The 16,113-nt window shown below is 38.8% G+C and overlaps 1 protein-coding gene across 3 annotated transcripts in view; it reads left to right on the top strand.

Annotated features, from left to right (window-relative positions):
* The window catches only part of ADAMTSL1 (ADAMTS like 1), a 405,845-nt gene that overhangs the window by 374,956 nt on the left and 14,776 nt on the right, over positions 1-16,113 (top strand). For all 3 annotated transcript variants that reach the window (XM_061470878.1, XM_061470875.1, XM_061470877.1), the window contains 2 exons: positions 6,905-7,084; positions 8,913-9,047. In XM_061470878.1, coding sequence (XP_061326862.1) covers positions 6,905-7,084; positions 8,913-9,047 — 315 coding nt within the window. The remainder of the gene's footprint in view (positions 1-6,904; positions 7,085-8,912; positions 9,048-16,113) is intronic.

The following is a 16,113-nucleotide window of genomic DNA, read 5'->3' as shown; positions in this document are numbered from 1 at the left end:
GAATCTGATACACATTCCTACCTGTTGGGGATGTTTGGTGAGAATATGTAAGCATGGACCCGACTCATTTCAATGTTGATTGAGTTCTCAAAGTCCATTCAGGTTAGTTCCTTCTTTTCCTGCCAAACTCTGATTTTTTTTTTTAAATTAGGACATGTTAGTACACTCGTCTTCTGATTTTTCTTTTTTCACCTTGGGAGTGCAGGAATTTGGGAGAATTCTGCTGAAACAGGGTTCTCCCTGAAACTGTTTTCCAGACAGAGACTGAATGTCCCTCAATCTCGTAACAGTAGTTTGCCTCTTTCTAGTGGTGACCAATCTGCGTGTTGCAGTCCTATGGTTGTTGGTGGCAATGGTCTGTATGGAGAGGAGGGTAAGGGAAAAGAGAGAGAGGGGAAATCTCTAAAAACCCAGGGCCAGATCTTCGATTCATTATACTTTTGTACATCGTATGAGTGGGAACAAAAGCGGGGGGAATCAGCTTACAAAACACAGACTGAGCAATGCTGAGTGTTACATGAATATCTGCATTGGAGATATGTATGGAGTAAACTACTAGACTGATATCAAGTCCCTTAGACCCTTGCTTTAGCTTCTTGTCCTTAGCAGCTACTTCAGATGACTGAATAAGCATCTGCTCTGCAAATATACAGATGTCCTTCTCTTTTACACTTCCTGGTCGCTGTAATCACTTAGTGGTTGTCAGTTTTCTTCTTCAACTGCTGCCAACCCCACCCGTATGCAAATACTTGAGTGAAAAAAGTATTTGGCTCAAGTTTCTTTATTTGTTCATCTGTTTTTTAACAAAGCATGCACAATAGCTGTGCAAACACTAGGCTGGGATCCCAATTTACTAATTAGGCTCAGTGGGATTAATGAAAGAAATATACAGTATTATTTCTCCTAGTAATTCACTAGGGAGTGAATTCAGTAATTCTGTTGCCCTCTCAACACAGACAGTAAACACTTTCTTGCAATCAGACCAATGTCTTTCAAGGAAGAAGGAGATGAAAGCTGTTCTGTTTTTCCCCAGGCCCCTAAATGGCCAGGTGCACTGGAAGTGTTGAAAGAGACTAAGTATTATAAAGACATAAATTATTTTGGATTTCTGTCTTTGGGTTCTCTCAGCTGCAGATGGGGAGGCCCCACAGATGTAGACTGTGATTGCTGATTTAAGAAGTACAGCCATTTCCCATCAGTATAAAGACATAATGAAAAGAACAGGATACGGCTGAGCAAAGGTGCCATAGCTCTTACAGAATCAGAAGACTACAGCAGGGGACCACAGTATGGTCGGGGCACAGATTCAATGCCTTTTCTGAGAGGAAAATAATCTCTAGCAATTTTATGAAGCCAACCTACTATGACAACGTGTATCTACAATGGAAAATTTTAGTACTGTCACAGCAGAATCACTCTCTTCACTCCCAGAAGGCGGCTTTTTGATATCTAGTAGCATTATGTATATTGGATTCTTTGGTGATTCAGGAGAAATTTGCCTAAATCATAATTGTCTTCATGGGTGTTTATCTTCTGCTTCTGCAGAAAATGTCAACTGTGTCTGACACCAGAGTTTACTATTGAAATTTTGATTAATTTATAAATCACAACCTGTGATGTTGCATAGGCAGTAATAGAGTGGATAATGAGGGCCAAAATATTTTATAGGCACTAGAATCCTATTTTCATACAAATACTGCTGGTAATTCAACAGCAGTAATTTAAAACAAACAAACAAACAAAAACTGCATTTGGGAAGAGATCCAGGAACAGGGTGATTTTGATCAACAGTCTCTCCTATGCCTGGAAAATATACCATTAATAAAATCTGTTGAAGAATATGAAAATAAATGTCATTTTCCTTCTGTTTTAAGCACTTTTTTGTTTAGCATCTGGGTTTTGATTATTCAATCTTTTAATATGTTTTTACCATTCTACTTAGAATGATCAACTCTAAGGAGAAAAGTAGCATGCACTATTGCTTTAGTCAGCAAACGTGTCGTATCCTAATGACTTCTTCAGAGTAGATGAATTTTACAGCTATGTGGCTTGCCAGAGTTCCCCAGAAGGCATTAACAGTGAAATAGCCATCAAATCACTGTAAGTTAAAATGCAATAGTTAATGCAATAACATATCTGGCAATATGTTATTGCATATGTATCTTTACAAAAGAAATTGGATTGTGAGAATGAATTTAACACAATTCAAAAGCTAACTAACATATCCAGTATTATGTGCAGACTATCTAGATGAAAAAACTTTTCACACAACTTTGTAAAGCTGTAGTCTTTTTCTTCCTACTACTTTCCCTCTAGTCATTTCAGGATGCCCTGGGACAGCACAGCAACTGAGAGTTGTTCCAGATCAGAATTTGGCACCTGTTAATCTCATCATAATAAGCTATGTTGCTATCACTGTGGTGCATTGTCTGTAGTACAAGATAATGCATGTACTGGATCTCGATGTCTTGGCTCATATAAGGACACATATTTACTGAAAGTCAGCAGGACAGCAGAGTAAATATTTATAAGAGCAATAAGTAGCATAAGGATCAGTTATAACATTTTCTAAAGCTGCTTTTGCTGTTAAGGGACAGAAATATACACTTGCTGCTGACAGGTGTTGATAAGCCTTGGGAAGGTTTCTTAAAAACAAGAGATAATGAAAGAGAACATTACCAGTGCCTAGGGAGTAATTATATATTGCTTTTTAACTTTTTATGAAAGCCATAAGCACTGTTAAAATCTGTGTACTGAGCTGAATTCTGTATATGTTTGCTGTGGGACAAGTGAAAATAAAATCATTCTGAATGTATTAGAGTTCAATTGGCCCCTGATATAAATAATGTCAAGGATGAAACTCTGCTTTGGTCATACGACAAAGATGGTGCTGTGATTTTCTTCAAGCTTGAAAATCAGTCTTATTTCACTTAACATAACGTTGCCATTTTGTCTGTAGAAGTGAAAGAATATTTTTTTAACATGGTTAAGTGATTGTGGTCAATACAGACTTCTCCAAAACTAATTCTAGAGGAACTCCCAAGCAAAAATCACTCGGAAGTCTTACATGTGCTTGTGACTGCCACCTGGAGGTTTTTCTCCAAGCTTCAGAAAGCCAGCATCACTTCTAGTGCGGGCAATTTGATTGCTGTGTGCAGCTTCACTTCCAAATGGGAGATGGGAGCAATTTGGATTACATCAGTATCACTAGGAAGCTTTCTGTTAACTTTACCACTTGAATTGTGCAGGTCCTCATTCAGATACCAGAAGCCTTAATCAATCTGGCCAAAGCTGTTGTTGAAAATACAGCTGGACATGAAAGGGCGAACCAGTTTTTAAAATCTAGTTCTGAAGACATTTCTCAGTGGTATCATTCAGGCTGTAAAACTTCTAACAGAAGCACCTGTATGCAAAGTGTCATAGCTATAGTCACTGTTAAATATTGTTGACACTATATATTGAGACTATGTTATATAGCGTCATATATTAAGTCGCTGTTGAGTCAGAATGCATTTGGAAGAGTGACTTAAAAGGTATTAACACCCTACCCTGTATATCCTTCTCTCTCTGATATTTCATCTTGAAGGTTTTTCAACTGTCCTAAACATTGCTTTCCTTTGTATTTAATCTATGCTGGATGTTATATTTTTCTAGTTATTACCTTGCTTTATGACCCATATTTGTTCATCAGCTAGACCAGATTGTGGCATGCAAGTCACTGTTTCAAGAATATTGTGGCACTGAAAACAAGTCAGCACTGCTAGATACTTGTATTGTTATGCTTCCTTTCCCAGAAAGCTCCTAGTTTAACAAAATTGTCTTAATTGGGATATACAGTTCTGCTTGCTACATATCCCAAGTAGCCTTTTTGCGCTGGATACACCCACAGTGATGGAGGAGAACGCTGAAGAATAGGCTTTGGTAACTGTTTACTACTTAAAGTCTTGGCTGCCTAGCAAGGTGAATTTTCTTTCCAGATGGCAGCTGTCAGAGTTTCAGTCTGTCTGATTGGATTGTTTCTGTAAGGCAACACACGCAGACGTCTGTCCGCTGTCATTCACCATTACCCGACTGATTGAAATGCTCTTGCTACCCCTTGTGGTAATGCTGCGCAATGATGGGTTTGCTCATCCCTCTGCTGACTGCCTTGCGGTTTGTGTCACTAAAGGTGGAAGCAGAAAAGAAAATGAAGTTGCTGTTTACTGACATATATTGCCTATCTTCCATAAACCAAAACCTAGGAACAGCTGTACAGGTTAGTTTCAAATAATTTCCTGTTAGTGTGAAAACCTCACATTAAAGACAAAGGAACAACACGCTTTGTAGAGTAGCAGTCAGAAAAAGGTATTTGTATAGCTGCTGGACATTCTGTAGGTACAGTGCACCTTTCCTACACTCAACAGTAATACCTCAAACAGTAAGAAGTCTTACCTTTAACCTCTTGTTGCTACTTCTGCTGCTGAAGTGTATGTAAGAGGAACCTGTCTTTCTGGACTAAGCAGCTGTTTTTAAGAAGCAATTTTTTTATTTTTTTTTTCTGCCTCTCTGTATTTATTCATGTGTTTGTTTTGAGTCCCTGCTCTTGAGGGCTGTGGGCATATGAAATCCTTATTGTATATTTCTCTTCTTCTTTACCCTTCTCAGCACTCCCCATCCCTTCCTTTTCTCCCACTATTTGCATTCCTCTTCCATTATTTTCAAAAAGAACTTGAGACTTCTACACAATTTTAGTCTTCAGAACCAAAAAAGAAGATAAGCCCTGGCTGGAATTAAAGAAAGCTTTATAATTTTATAATCTTGTGATTATTTCTGAGATACATTTCTTTATATTTCCATGCCTAAGTTCACAACAGCCATAATGTGAAAATCTGTGTGCCCTAAGTAGCTTAGGCTTCAAGAGAGGGAGTATCATCCCTTCTCTAGGGAGGCATTGGGAGGGCTAGTGCTGGGATGTGGGTTTTTTTCCATCTGAGGGACTGCAGAACTGGTACAGTTTCCATTTTCTCTCCTTTGTTCTAGAGAGCTCACCTCTCAAAATGCCTTTCCCCACAATGGAAACACACTAAACAGGCGTGAATAAACCCAAGGGTTGGGGTTGTTTGCTACCCAGTGGTTTTCTAAACTACCCTAAGGACTCTGTGTGGATGCTCTGGAAGAAATTTGAGTGAGGTTTAAAGTGATGGTCAGCCCACCCACACCACATAGGTCAAAGAGTAACAGCCACATAGGGAGCTGTGTAGTGGTCCTGTCCCAGCAGGTGGTCAGAAACAGGCCAACAGCTCATCCTTTTTAGAAAAATGAGTTGTAGCAGCACAAAAGTGAGTAAGACTTTGGAAAACAGTGTCATAGACAAGAATGATCAGTTCCCTGGGTATGCCATGGAAATCCAGATTAGCATGTGCTGTTAACCCTTAAACAAAAGAGAGAAAAACCCTCCAGTCTTTTACAGGCTGCTTCCTGATACTTTCTGAATATGGACAAGACCCTCTGTCCTTACAGGGCTTCAGTTCTCCTTCCTCACTGCCAAGCTCAGACGTACTTATTCCAGATGTCTTGGCAAAGTCACCAGGTTACTCTGGGAGAGGAGGAAAAAAGGCCACAATGCTTTGATGTAGAAGAATACAGAAAATCTCTTTTTCCCACTTCCATCTGCACATTCTTAGTGAGACACCTGCAATCAGGCAGTCACTATTAATACAGAAAAATGGGTGGTCGTATTCAGTGAGCACAGCCGACTGAGGTATTTCTGATGCAAGGGCCACACAATTGATAGAGTAGGTTTGGGGTTTTTTACATGGAAGCTCCATCAGAAAGATGCTAGAAATGGGCAGAGGAACATGTTGCTGTGACATAAGGCAGGGAAGGATTGAGGTAGGTACCAGATACTGAAGAATAACTTCCTGTATGCATGCATGCATATGTACAGCAGACACAAGGTAGCTGCATGTCTGTGTAAAAGAGATTAATTGCCTCCACATACAGAGGGCGCCACAAATGGGAGATCATGCACTCCAGCAGTTACCGGGATTAGTAACATTCTACTCGTTACAGCCATGGGCCCACACAGTATCCTCCCAGGCATAGGTCCATACGTCTGTCCCATCTGTTGAGACTTTCAATACCCAATTTTTAGTAGCTAGTGACACCAAATTACCTGATCTAGTATGCATTTAAATCAAGCTAGAAATCCCTATGTGAAGAAAATGCTATCTACTGCAAGACCAGGGGTCTTGTCAGCTATACATCACAATCTATTCCTACAAGAGATTACTCAAAAAAGATAGCTAGACCTTATTTCCAAGCACACAAAAGGAGGCAATTCTTCCTATAGTGGATTATGAATCTGTAACAATCTGTTTTCTGAAGTTGCCTGGTGAGACCAGTGAAACTGCTTTTCTGAAGATGTAAATTCTAATTGTTTACATAATTGGAAAATGGAAGATTGGATTAATTAATAAAAGGAAGTCTATGAAGAGCTCCTAACTACACAGAAACTATTTCTGGCTCAGAAAGTTCCTGAGCTGAAACTAATGTGGGGCTGGGAGAGGCACCATCTTATGGCTTCTTCCAAAGACAGGATACTGGGATAGATTGAGCTTGTTCTGATCCAAAAGAGGTTTGTTTTTAAGAGTGGTGAGTTCAGAGTTCAGGTGTGCAATTCTGGGACACTAAAAGGGAAAACTTCAATTTAGTCTTAGCTTTTCTTCTCTGTCTCACAGGGGTCTAAGAATGATAAAGACAGGAAATGTGAAAGAGCTGACTAAACACTTCTGAACTGCAAAAAATGAACATCACTTCCTTGGAAATCATGTTAAAATCTCATTTTATTTGTTCTCTTTTAACAATTTTGTCTGTGGCAGCCATAGTACCTTACTTGTGTTATGTTTTGTCAATGTTTTTCCAGGTGTTCCTGAAGCAGAAGTTACTTGGTTTAAGAACAAGGTCAAGCTGTCCTTTGCTCACCATTTGCATGATGGGCTGCTGCTAATTCCAAATGTTTCTCTGTCAGATCAGGGGTTGTACTCCTGCAAGGCAGCCAATCTTCATGGGGAGGTAACTGAAAGCTCCCAGCTGTTGGTTCTTGGTAAGTCCAGGGTATCTTGCACTTGCAGCAATAGTAAGATACCTGCTGGCACATCTAGCCTGCAGAACTAGCCAGAGGATGTAGAAGAGGGGACGGCATAGAGGCAGCCCAGTCCTAAGGAAGTAATCAGTCTGCATTTGTTCTCTGAGCAACATCACTTGAAACAAGGTGATAACAAAAGGAAGATAGATAAGGAGAAAGTGTCTAACCACAGGGACTGCACCTCCCAGTCCTGAAATAGTCAATTTCATTCTTATAGACTTACCACTTAAGAAAAGCATTTATTTCTTGACATGAGAATGATGCCACTTTCTTCCCTGTGAAGTTCTACGCCTCCACTGAGCAGCGTTTCTGTACATGGCTGTGTGATACTGACATTTCACACCTATAAGGTGCATAAGCCAAGTGTGCTTTTAAAAAGTACTTCCCACGTCCAGTGAATAGTGAAGTTTACTTTTCTTGGGTTTGTAAACAACAGACAGAAAGCATAGCTGGGTGATTTGAAAGGACAATGTCAGCTGTGAAGTATCGGTGGAACTGTTACCAAGTAGTAATTGGATGTGTGGGAAAAGGGTTTCCTTTCCTAGTAACTCATCTATCATTTCTCCATGCCTGTCAGATGAATGATCCAACCAGACTATGTAAGTGCTTCTCTACATTTGGTAGTGAAGTATCAAATTTTGAAACCTGGTCCCTGTTATTGGTGCAACACCATTGAAGCATCTGTTAACAGCTCTCATCTTTCATGACTACAGTGAGCACAGGTTCTATGGATGATGCAGCTTCCAGAGGAAGTTTTAAAGTGAGATTTCTCAGTTTCACAGACGACACTAAAATCCCTTTATGGATGTTCACATGATTTTTCTGTGAATCCAGACTGGCTCTAGAAATTCAGTAAAAAAAAGAAAAAATCTGGGGAAAAACATTATCATCTGGGTTTCCAACTATAAATAAGCACTCCCACAAGATCTTTAAATCCTTCTCTGATCTTATAAACGGCTTACTTTTTAAAGATGGAAAGTTACTTTGAGTTATGCAAGCTGCTTATGTTTGTAGGCAAATGACATCTTTAGTTCCTTGATGGAAAGAAACAGTTCAGGCATCCATGACTCATACTTCTGGTGGTGAGTGTGATCAGCAATAATAAACTTGCTTAGTGTCTGCCATGATTTAATTGAAAAGGGATGAAGCCACCATTCATTTAAATAAAATATCCCATCATTTCCATGACAGAATTGGGAATTATAAAAATGATGTGATTTTTTTAAAACAGCATAATGGATAGTAAAGAACTAAATCCTGAAGCTCTCAGCATAGATTGACCCTCTTGAGCTCTGAACTCTTAAGTTCTTTGGAGCTTTACCTAGGTATACCACAGGATTTGGCAGAGTTATAACCATATTTAATCAGGGCTTGATCCAGGTTGTAGCAGACATTGAAAAGTTTCCCACTGACTCTCATGGGCATTTGATTTGGCTTCTGTGCTCTATAAATTCGCTCTTTCATCCAAGCTTCTTTATCTCTTGATACCATGTATGTTCATCATATGCAAAGGTCAACAAGAATGTCATGATAGCCTTCAGAGAGAATTTATTTTGTGGTCATGCTGATCCAGATGTTATTTTAATGATTTCTCTGGCACCTTACCTAACATGAGGCAAAGCACACCTCCAGTAGTTGCTCAAAGTTGCTCAGATTGCCCCTCTGAAATGGTAATATTGCAGCATGGTAACTAATGAAGGAATAGTGGTGGTGGTTTTGTTGATGTCCCTGAGATGTTTTCTGCTATTGTGTTGCTGATCACTTCAGTCTCCCAATCTGTTACCAGAGCCTCCACGACCTCTTCCTTACCTAAAAGACTTAACATCAGTGCTTTCCAGTGCTGGGACCATCACTCGTTCAGTGCTGACCTCTCCTTCAGGAACAAACATGACCATCAGTCCAGGGAGCTCTGCTCTCATAGGTAAGTCACAAGCTCTACCTTTTTTTTTTTTTAATTAAAAACTGTTTAGAGTTTAGGTTATAGTTATGCATCTGGTTACCCAGCCATGGAGCACTGGGACAAAAGACATCAAACCAACAGAACACTGTCAGTCAGAATCACTGTCAGATTGTTCTCAAAACTCAGAAGCTCATTAAAAATGGAGGCCCTCTTATTAGTGTAATACCCAAAGCAGCATGCAGAATAAGGGCTCCATTGTGCCACACTGTTACACTTTGTTACATGATAAAATCAGTGTCTGCACAAAGACATATAAAGAAATACTTCCCAGTGAAATGCTCTTCATCCTTTTCTGCATTTGACAGAGGTTACTCCTCTTTACACTGCAAGTTCTGTTATGTGCTGTAAAGTCCTTTCAGATCTGTGGGCATAAGTTTGCAAGGATATTTCAGCCTTTTCTAAATTTTTTTCTCATGCTGATCTTGAGCCTCTACTAATTGTCAGGCTGAAGTAGGCAAACAGCTTTTCTAATGGCCTTGTTACTGCATGAAGTGAAATCTTGTAGAGTAATGCAGTTTCAGAACACTTTTTAGAGGCAGGGATCTGAAACTTTTACCAAAGGGTCTGTAAATGGCCTGAGTGTTTATAGCTCTAGTCTCTATAACTTCCAAAATATTCCTTGCTCACATTTAGTAACAATTTTAAGATTTTATTTTCACAGTGCAGGCTTTCTCTTTATGTTTTTACATTTGTATGTTTTACTTTTCCCCAGTGCTGACATATGCATATATTTGCAATGGGTTTTAGTGTGCAGCTCTGGATTACATTTCTGCTTGCACAAAAACAGCAGTGAAATAGTCCTTAGTAGGGAAAATATCTGAAGGTATTTATTAGCATCAAATAAATCATTTTGATTATGGTTTTATTGTACTTACTGTTGTAAGACTGTTTCACACTCCTGTTACATCCATTTCCCCTCAGGTTTCCAAAAGAGGGCTTTTGTAGTTGTAGGGATATTTTTCTAGTTTGAAAGCAGTAATTGAACCACAAAGGGTATTCTGCACTGCCTGTATATAATCATCTCAAAATTAATTTCATTTGGCCATGTCACCCTGCACCCTGCCATTCCACTTCAGGGACAAGAAAACTCCAGGAACTGTAATAGGAAAATAGCAAACCAGTCTCATTCTTGAGGCAATTCCTTCCACGTGACTGGCATTTTACTGACCTGCATTTGGGGCCTATTACTATTAATACCTACAGAAACCTCCTGAGAGGTTTCTTTCTAATGAAAAATCAGCACGGAGTGGAACTATCTAATCAATTAGAAAGCTATAGTCTAATGTGCTGCATCATGTTGTATCACCAAAACAAACACACAGCTTCCATGTATGTTAATGAAAGAAAGGACTCATCTCTCAGATATTTTCTTTTTAATCAATATCTAGTTTACTCTGTATACTAATATGAGTATGGATTACAATCCGACTCTATATTTACTCTCAAATTTAGTCTCCCCACAGTGCAGTAAGACAGTGCCTAAGGTTATCTTGGACTACTCTGATACCTTCATAATCAACCTTTGCTTGAAATATTGCTACACTGGAAATAATATCTTCATGTATTTCTAAGCACCAGCTGCAAATACCAGTTTGAAACATCTTACAAACTTTTTAACGTGTGACCCATGTCTGTGTCCCCTAACCACAACATTGCTTTCAAACTGTCCACTAATTCTTTCTATCCTGCCAGCTACTCAATTGACTTTAATCCTGTTAAGACTTTCATCATTGATTATGTTGAGATGTTTGCTCTACATGCCCCATACAAAAACTGAAAAATTTCTGTGTAAAGGGTTCCTTGTCTGTGCTACTCCTGACAGGTACCAGCATTTCTTGGGACTCAGAAGGCATTGAATTAGACTTGATATTTGGAAAGCTAAGGATATGAGGATTTGTTGAGTAGAGAAGGAAGATAGAACATGTGCAAAGGAACAGAGTGAAGTGTGGAGAGAAGGAGTGATAGCTAAGCTTTGGGGAAACTTTTTATTTTAAAGGAGCTAAAAGCTAATTTGAAAACATGTTAGAAGCAAATTCAAGTATGGGTTCACCATGTTTTAAGAAAAATGGGAATTAAAACTGCATTAAACACTGGATTTGTGCCTGTGGATGGGGGAGAGAAGGGGAAAATAGAGGAGCAACAGAAAAATTAAATTTGCAAATGAAAACTTGTTTGGAAATTAACAACTGTATAAAATATAACAACAATTAACAAGCTGAGTTAAAGGGAGAGAACTGGTGCCTCCAGATTATCATACATCACATGAACATTCTTCTACAAAATGGAATGGTGCAATACTTTCACTATCTTTTCAACTATTTGAAACAATGAACTTGCTCTCTGGAGTCAAGTCCTGTGTGTTTCTTCTATACAAATTTCAGGGTTTTTCATAAAGTAAAGGTCAGGGCCATAACACAAATACCTGGTTTGGAGGTCTTCTCATCGTCAAAGGTCTTCACTATGGAAATAGAGGCAAAGATCTGTTAAGGACCCATGCCCTGCCCAATGGAATCAGCAACTTACCTATTAAGATATAGCACAAAATGCCTTTTTGCATGAACTTACAGGAACATTTTTTGTCTTATGTACCTCTTACTTCTCCTTCTAAGGGGTTGAGATTTCAGTGAGCTTTCTAGGCCTAACTCCTCACTCAGTTAGGGATCGTGATAATGGCTTACACAGATCATTGTAGAGCACTGCAGTAGTCCCCAGCCCTCACATCCATTGGCAGTTTGTGTAGTAGACACTTCTGTGTCATCTGAAGGACAGGACTTCCCTCCAAGCAGAAGCTAAGACTCCCATGACCTTAGGAATATTTCTGGGTTTTACAGTAGTGCAAACTGGCAATCAGTGATGAGCAACAGACCACCATGCACTTTCTGGTGTCCTTGGTTCATGGAAAGTCACAAGAAGACTTTATACAACACATAATATAGAACACAGTAAATTTCTGAAGTGACACGAATTTTTATTCCTTTGGAAAGCTTACATGTTAGACCTTAGTCTTTGCAAGGTTTCTGTCTTTCAGACTTTTACAATTTTAGTACAAGTTTCCTCAATGTTGTTAATGAAAGTGTTACAAGAATTTACATCCTTTTCTCAGAAGGAAATTCTCTCTTTTTGTCACCTGATAAGACCTTTTTTGTTTTTTTAGCAATATTCATAACCATTTGACTTCTATAAGTCCTGATTACTTTGTGGAATTAACTTTTTGATTTAAAGGAATGTCCTAAGTTCATGTATTTTCAACAGTTTCTTTATTTATGTTACAGGTATCATGTCATGCTGCAAGAGGTTTTTTTACACAACTCCCTGGATACATTTCCATGGGTCTTGAGCTTTATAAATGTTAATTTTGGCAAAACTGAAGTTGTAGGACCTGGTGTCCCCAACTTCTAACACTCAAAAAAGGCTTTTTCTGAGCCTTTCAAGAAGGCCTATCAAGAATATTTGTTTTCATTTGGGCTCAAACTTGTTCAAACTTGAACCCTGTATTTGAAGACATTTCATTGAGAAACTCTGAGGATCTTAGAAATACTAGTGGGGATCCACTTCAGTTTCTCTTTATTGTGACCTTCCTGGAAACTTCAGCAGACTTGTCAAAAGACACAAAATACAGTATAAAGATGTCACCTTAGCACAGAAGAATACTGTGTTTATTGCAGATATTTACCATAGTGAAAGCTGAAGGTTTAATGAGTTTGACATACATTTAAGTGGGGATTCTTACAGGAACATTAGAAGAAGGTCAAAAATTAATACTTCTAGGAATATAGAAATGTGGGACTACCTATAAAGTGTCACTGTGAAGGAAAAAAATGTTGAAGGAGAATGTACTTTGCTTGTAACAGCAAGTATTTCTTGGCATCTGTTGCTTTGTTTAAATGTTTTGTGGCACATGAGCTCTGAGTAGCAGAGAAAATGTCTGTGAACACAGCTGATAGATTTTTCCCAGAGCTTCAGGTCCATGTCCCGCATGGGTTTTGGTTGGGTTTTGGGGGGGGGGGGGGGGGGGGGGGGGTGGTGTTTGGGGGGGGGGGGTGCTGTGAGAAATCTTGACTGTATGTGATTTCTTAAAACATAATGTGCACTTGAGGATATGTATAATGAAGGAAGAGGGAGAATGGGTATTGAGTAATAGCACAATGTGTATAATTAAATAATTGCTTTGGACTCTATGAGGCACCCAAAGGAAGAGATGCATTTTCATTTTAGATTGCAGCACAGGGCCATGAATTTATTGAGAAATGGAAGCGTAAACTGTTAAGATGGCTAGGATCTGAAATGAACTGAAAATCTAAATCCTACTTAGCATAGTGCAAAACTTAAGCAATATATTTAAAAGAGAAAAGACAAACAACAAAAATTAAAGATTGAGATAATGGTAGCTGTTGTGTATAGCTGCAATGTGTATTCTTAAGGCTCATTGTATCCTGATCAAACGTTCACATTCTGGCAAAAAAGCAGCAATTTTTTTGAATGAAAGAGGAGGTGTCATCATTTTATAAAGTCTTGGCCTTTATTCTGTTTTTATTCTTTGGATGAAATGAATGCAATGCAAATCCTGGATTATAATGGTTATTCTAGGGAATCTGAAGATATGACTAAACCTAGATGATCTTTTGAGGTCCCTTCCAACCCTTAGGATTCTGTGATTCTGTGATTTGAAACCTGGTTCTTCCCCCTTTTTAACTCTCTGACTACATATTCTCCAGTTCATTTACTGGGAGCTTGTTGTTGTGCCCAGCATAGGACTCTGAATCTTCAATTTTCAAGGCTACACTCTATCCAGTTTTGTACGTTTAGCAAGAAAAAGTCCTTATTTGTAGGAGATTCTGAGAATAACTGTAAAGTTAGATAGTAAAGTGTACTTTTTATCTTTTTATTACCAAAAAAAGTACTGTCAATTGTAAAAAAAAAAAGGAAAATACTCTTGCTCCATATTTATTGTGTTTCCCCTGATGACTTCCATATCAAATATATTCACTTCACAAATCAGAACCTGATTGTACTAGCTGCAAGCACTGCAGGCACAGTCCTAGAAAGCAGACTTCTCTCTGGTTTTATACATTATCCCCAGTGTCCACAGAGTTAGAGCAGCCTTATTGCCAACTTCATTGCTGCTTCAGAAGATGAAGAGCTGGACTACAAATTCTTGTTCTGCAAACACCACTGTTATTTGGCGATGAAGCTCTTGTTAGGAAAAAAGTAGTAAAAAGCCCCCTTTCACAAAAAAGATGCAAAGGATTCCCCTTACCAAAGCAAGTATTTCCCTCTCATTCTTCTTTTATTGTCAATAGTTTATCCCCCTTGTTTTCTTGTAGAGTCACTTATATGTCCAAGTGCCACTTTGCTTGCAATGGCCTGCTTTTGCAGTATGAATAAGTGACTTATTCTGAAAAAGCCCACTACATTAGAGCCAAAGACCAAAGGTCAGGAGGGTTTTCAGTCTCCTTTTTTATTATACGGGCCCATTTCAAATCTATGGCTAGTATTTGCCTATCTGCAGATTTAAAGGTTAAAATCATGACTATCTGAGAAGTTATTTTACACATCCTGTTCTTCCTCTTCACTCTCTATAATAAATTGGCCATCATGTTTGACAAACAGTTCTAATATTAAATAATATTTTTTAGAAGTTTATTTTACACTAATAATCCACTGTGATGAGGACAAAGTTGCATTCATGGGATAATCTGTTCTGTTAATTGTGTTTTCTAATGCTTTCCATTTTTCTCAGTGAAAGGTCTGCCTTGTCACACTAATTTATGAGAATTCCCACTTAAGTGACATTTCTACCAAAATAAGAATTAAAATTAATATCAAGAGTATGCCATTATCATTGCAATTAATTCACCAATCATATTCTAACACATTGATTGCATTCTAAACATTGTGTAAAGATCATACAGTATTGCAGTATCTTCCTTCCACATCAGACTATACCGTAGCATTTCACTGAAATGTGTGGCTTTTCATTTGCACAGTGTATACAGTATGTGATATACAAGCAGATACCCCTGCTTGGTTGAACATTTTGACCACGCTGATAGAGTGGAGGGTTTTCAGGCAATCAGACACTAGTCCTAGTGTTTGTTTTCCAGGCAATCAGACACCAGTCCTGTCTCTTCCAAACTCTGAAAACACAGTCAAAAGACCAAGGTCCTCTAGGCAATCTGCTGCCTTGGAGTTTTTTGCTCACTGCTGTTTGGTGCCATGAATGAGCTAATCTGAGAACCACTGATCTACAGCAGTGGTCCAAATGCTGCCACATAAAATAACATCACTAGCCTCTAGGCAACATATGTTTTAATTTTGGGTTTGTGGTAAGAGTTGCAGCCCTTGAACTTGTGTCTCTAAGCTTTTCCACGATAACTGAGACTGATTCTTTTCCAACATAGACATAAATGATGCAGAGATCCACCAAGGCAAGTTTTGGTGAAAAAACTAGGGGTACTGGATTTGCCACAGGTATCCCAGGCTGGAGACCTGTCATTCTGCCAGCTCCTTCACAGAAAAGGTCTTTTAGCCTCTTCCACAGCTTAAGCTTTGCTCTAGAGTAAGTGTTAAGGGAGTTTTCAAATACTGTCAGTTTCTGACCTATTGACAAAAGGACTTGTCCATTCTAAGTTCTGAAGCACCCTCTCCATCCATGTTGGTTCTTAAAACCTCTCAAAAATGGCTAAAGCATTTTGTTAACAGGACAGAAGTTACAGTCTCTCTGAAACAAGCAGCACTAGCTTTCCTGAACCTATCTGTCCTTCATCTCCTCTGCTCTGTTTTTGTTAGTTTCCTGAGCTGCTGGTGCGCTGGGATGTAGCAAGCTGATTTTGGCTCAAGAAATACAGAAAGCACTGACCTTTGCAACCTGGGGAAACGGTGTTATGCATTAGCTCTTGCTCTGTCTTCTGTTGAACTCCTTGTATTGTATTGCTTGCCCCATACACCTCTTTTGAGTGTTATTTTTCTCCCATTAGTGTACTTGTACAAGCTGGAGCTGTAGCAATGGTGGGGCAAAAGTTTAGGC

This window comes from Pezoporus flaviventris, unplaced genomic scaffold, assembly GCF_033815535.1.
Source record: "Pezoporus flaviventris isolate CSIRO_AGI_PZ_B2104156 unplaced genomic scaffold, CSIRO_AGI_Pfla_v1 ptg000064l, whole genome shotgun sequence".
Lineage (NCBI taxonomy): Eukaryota > Metazoa > Chordata > Aves > Psittaciformes > Psittacidae > Pezoporus > Pezoporus flaviventris.
This window is presented reverse-complemented; position numbering and strand designations above follow the sequence as displayed.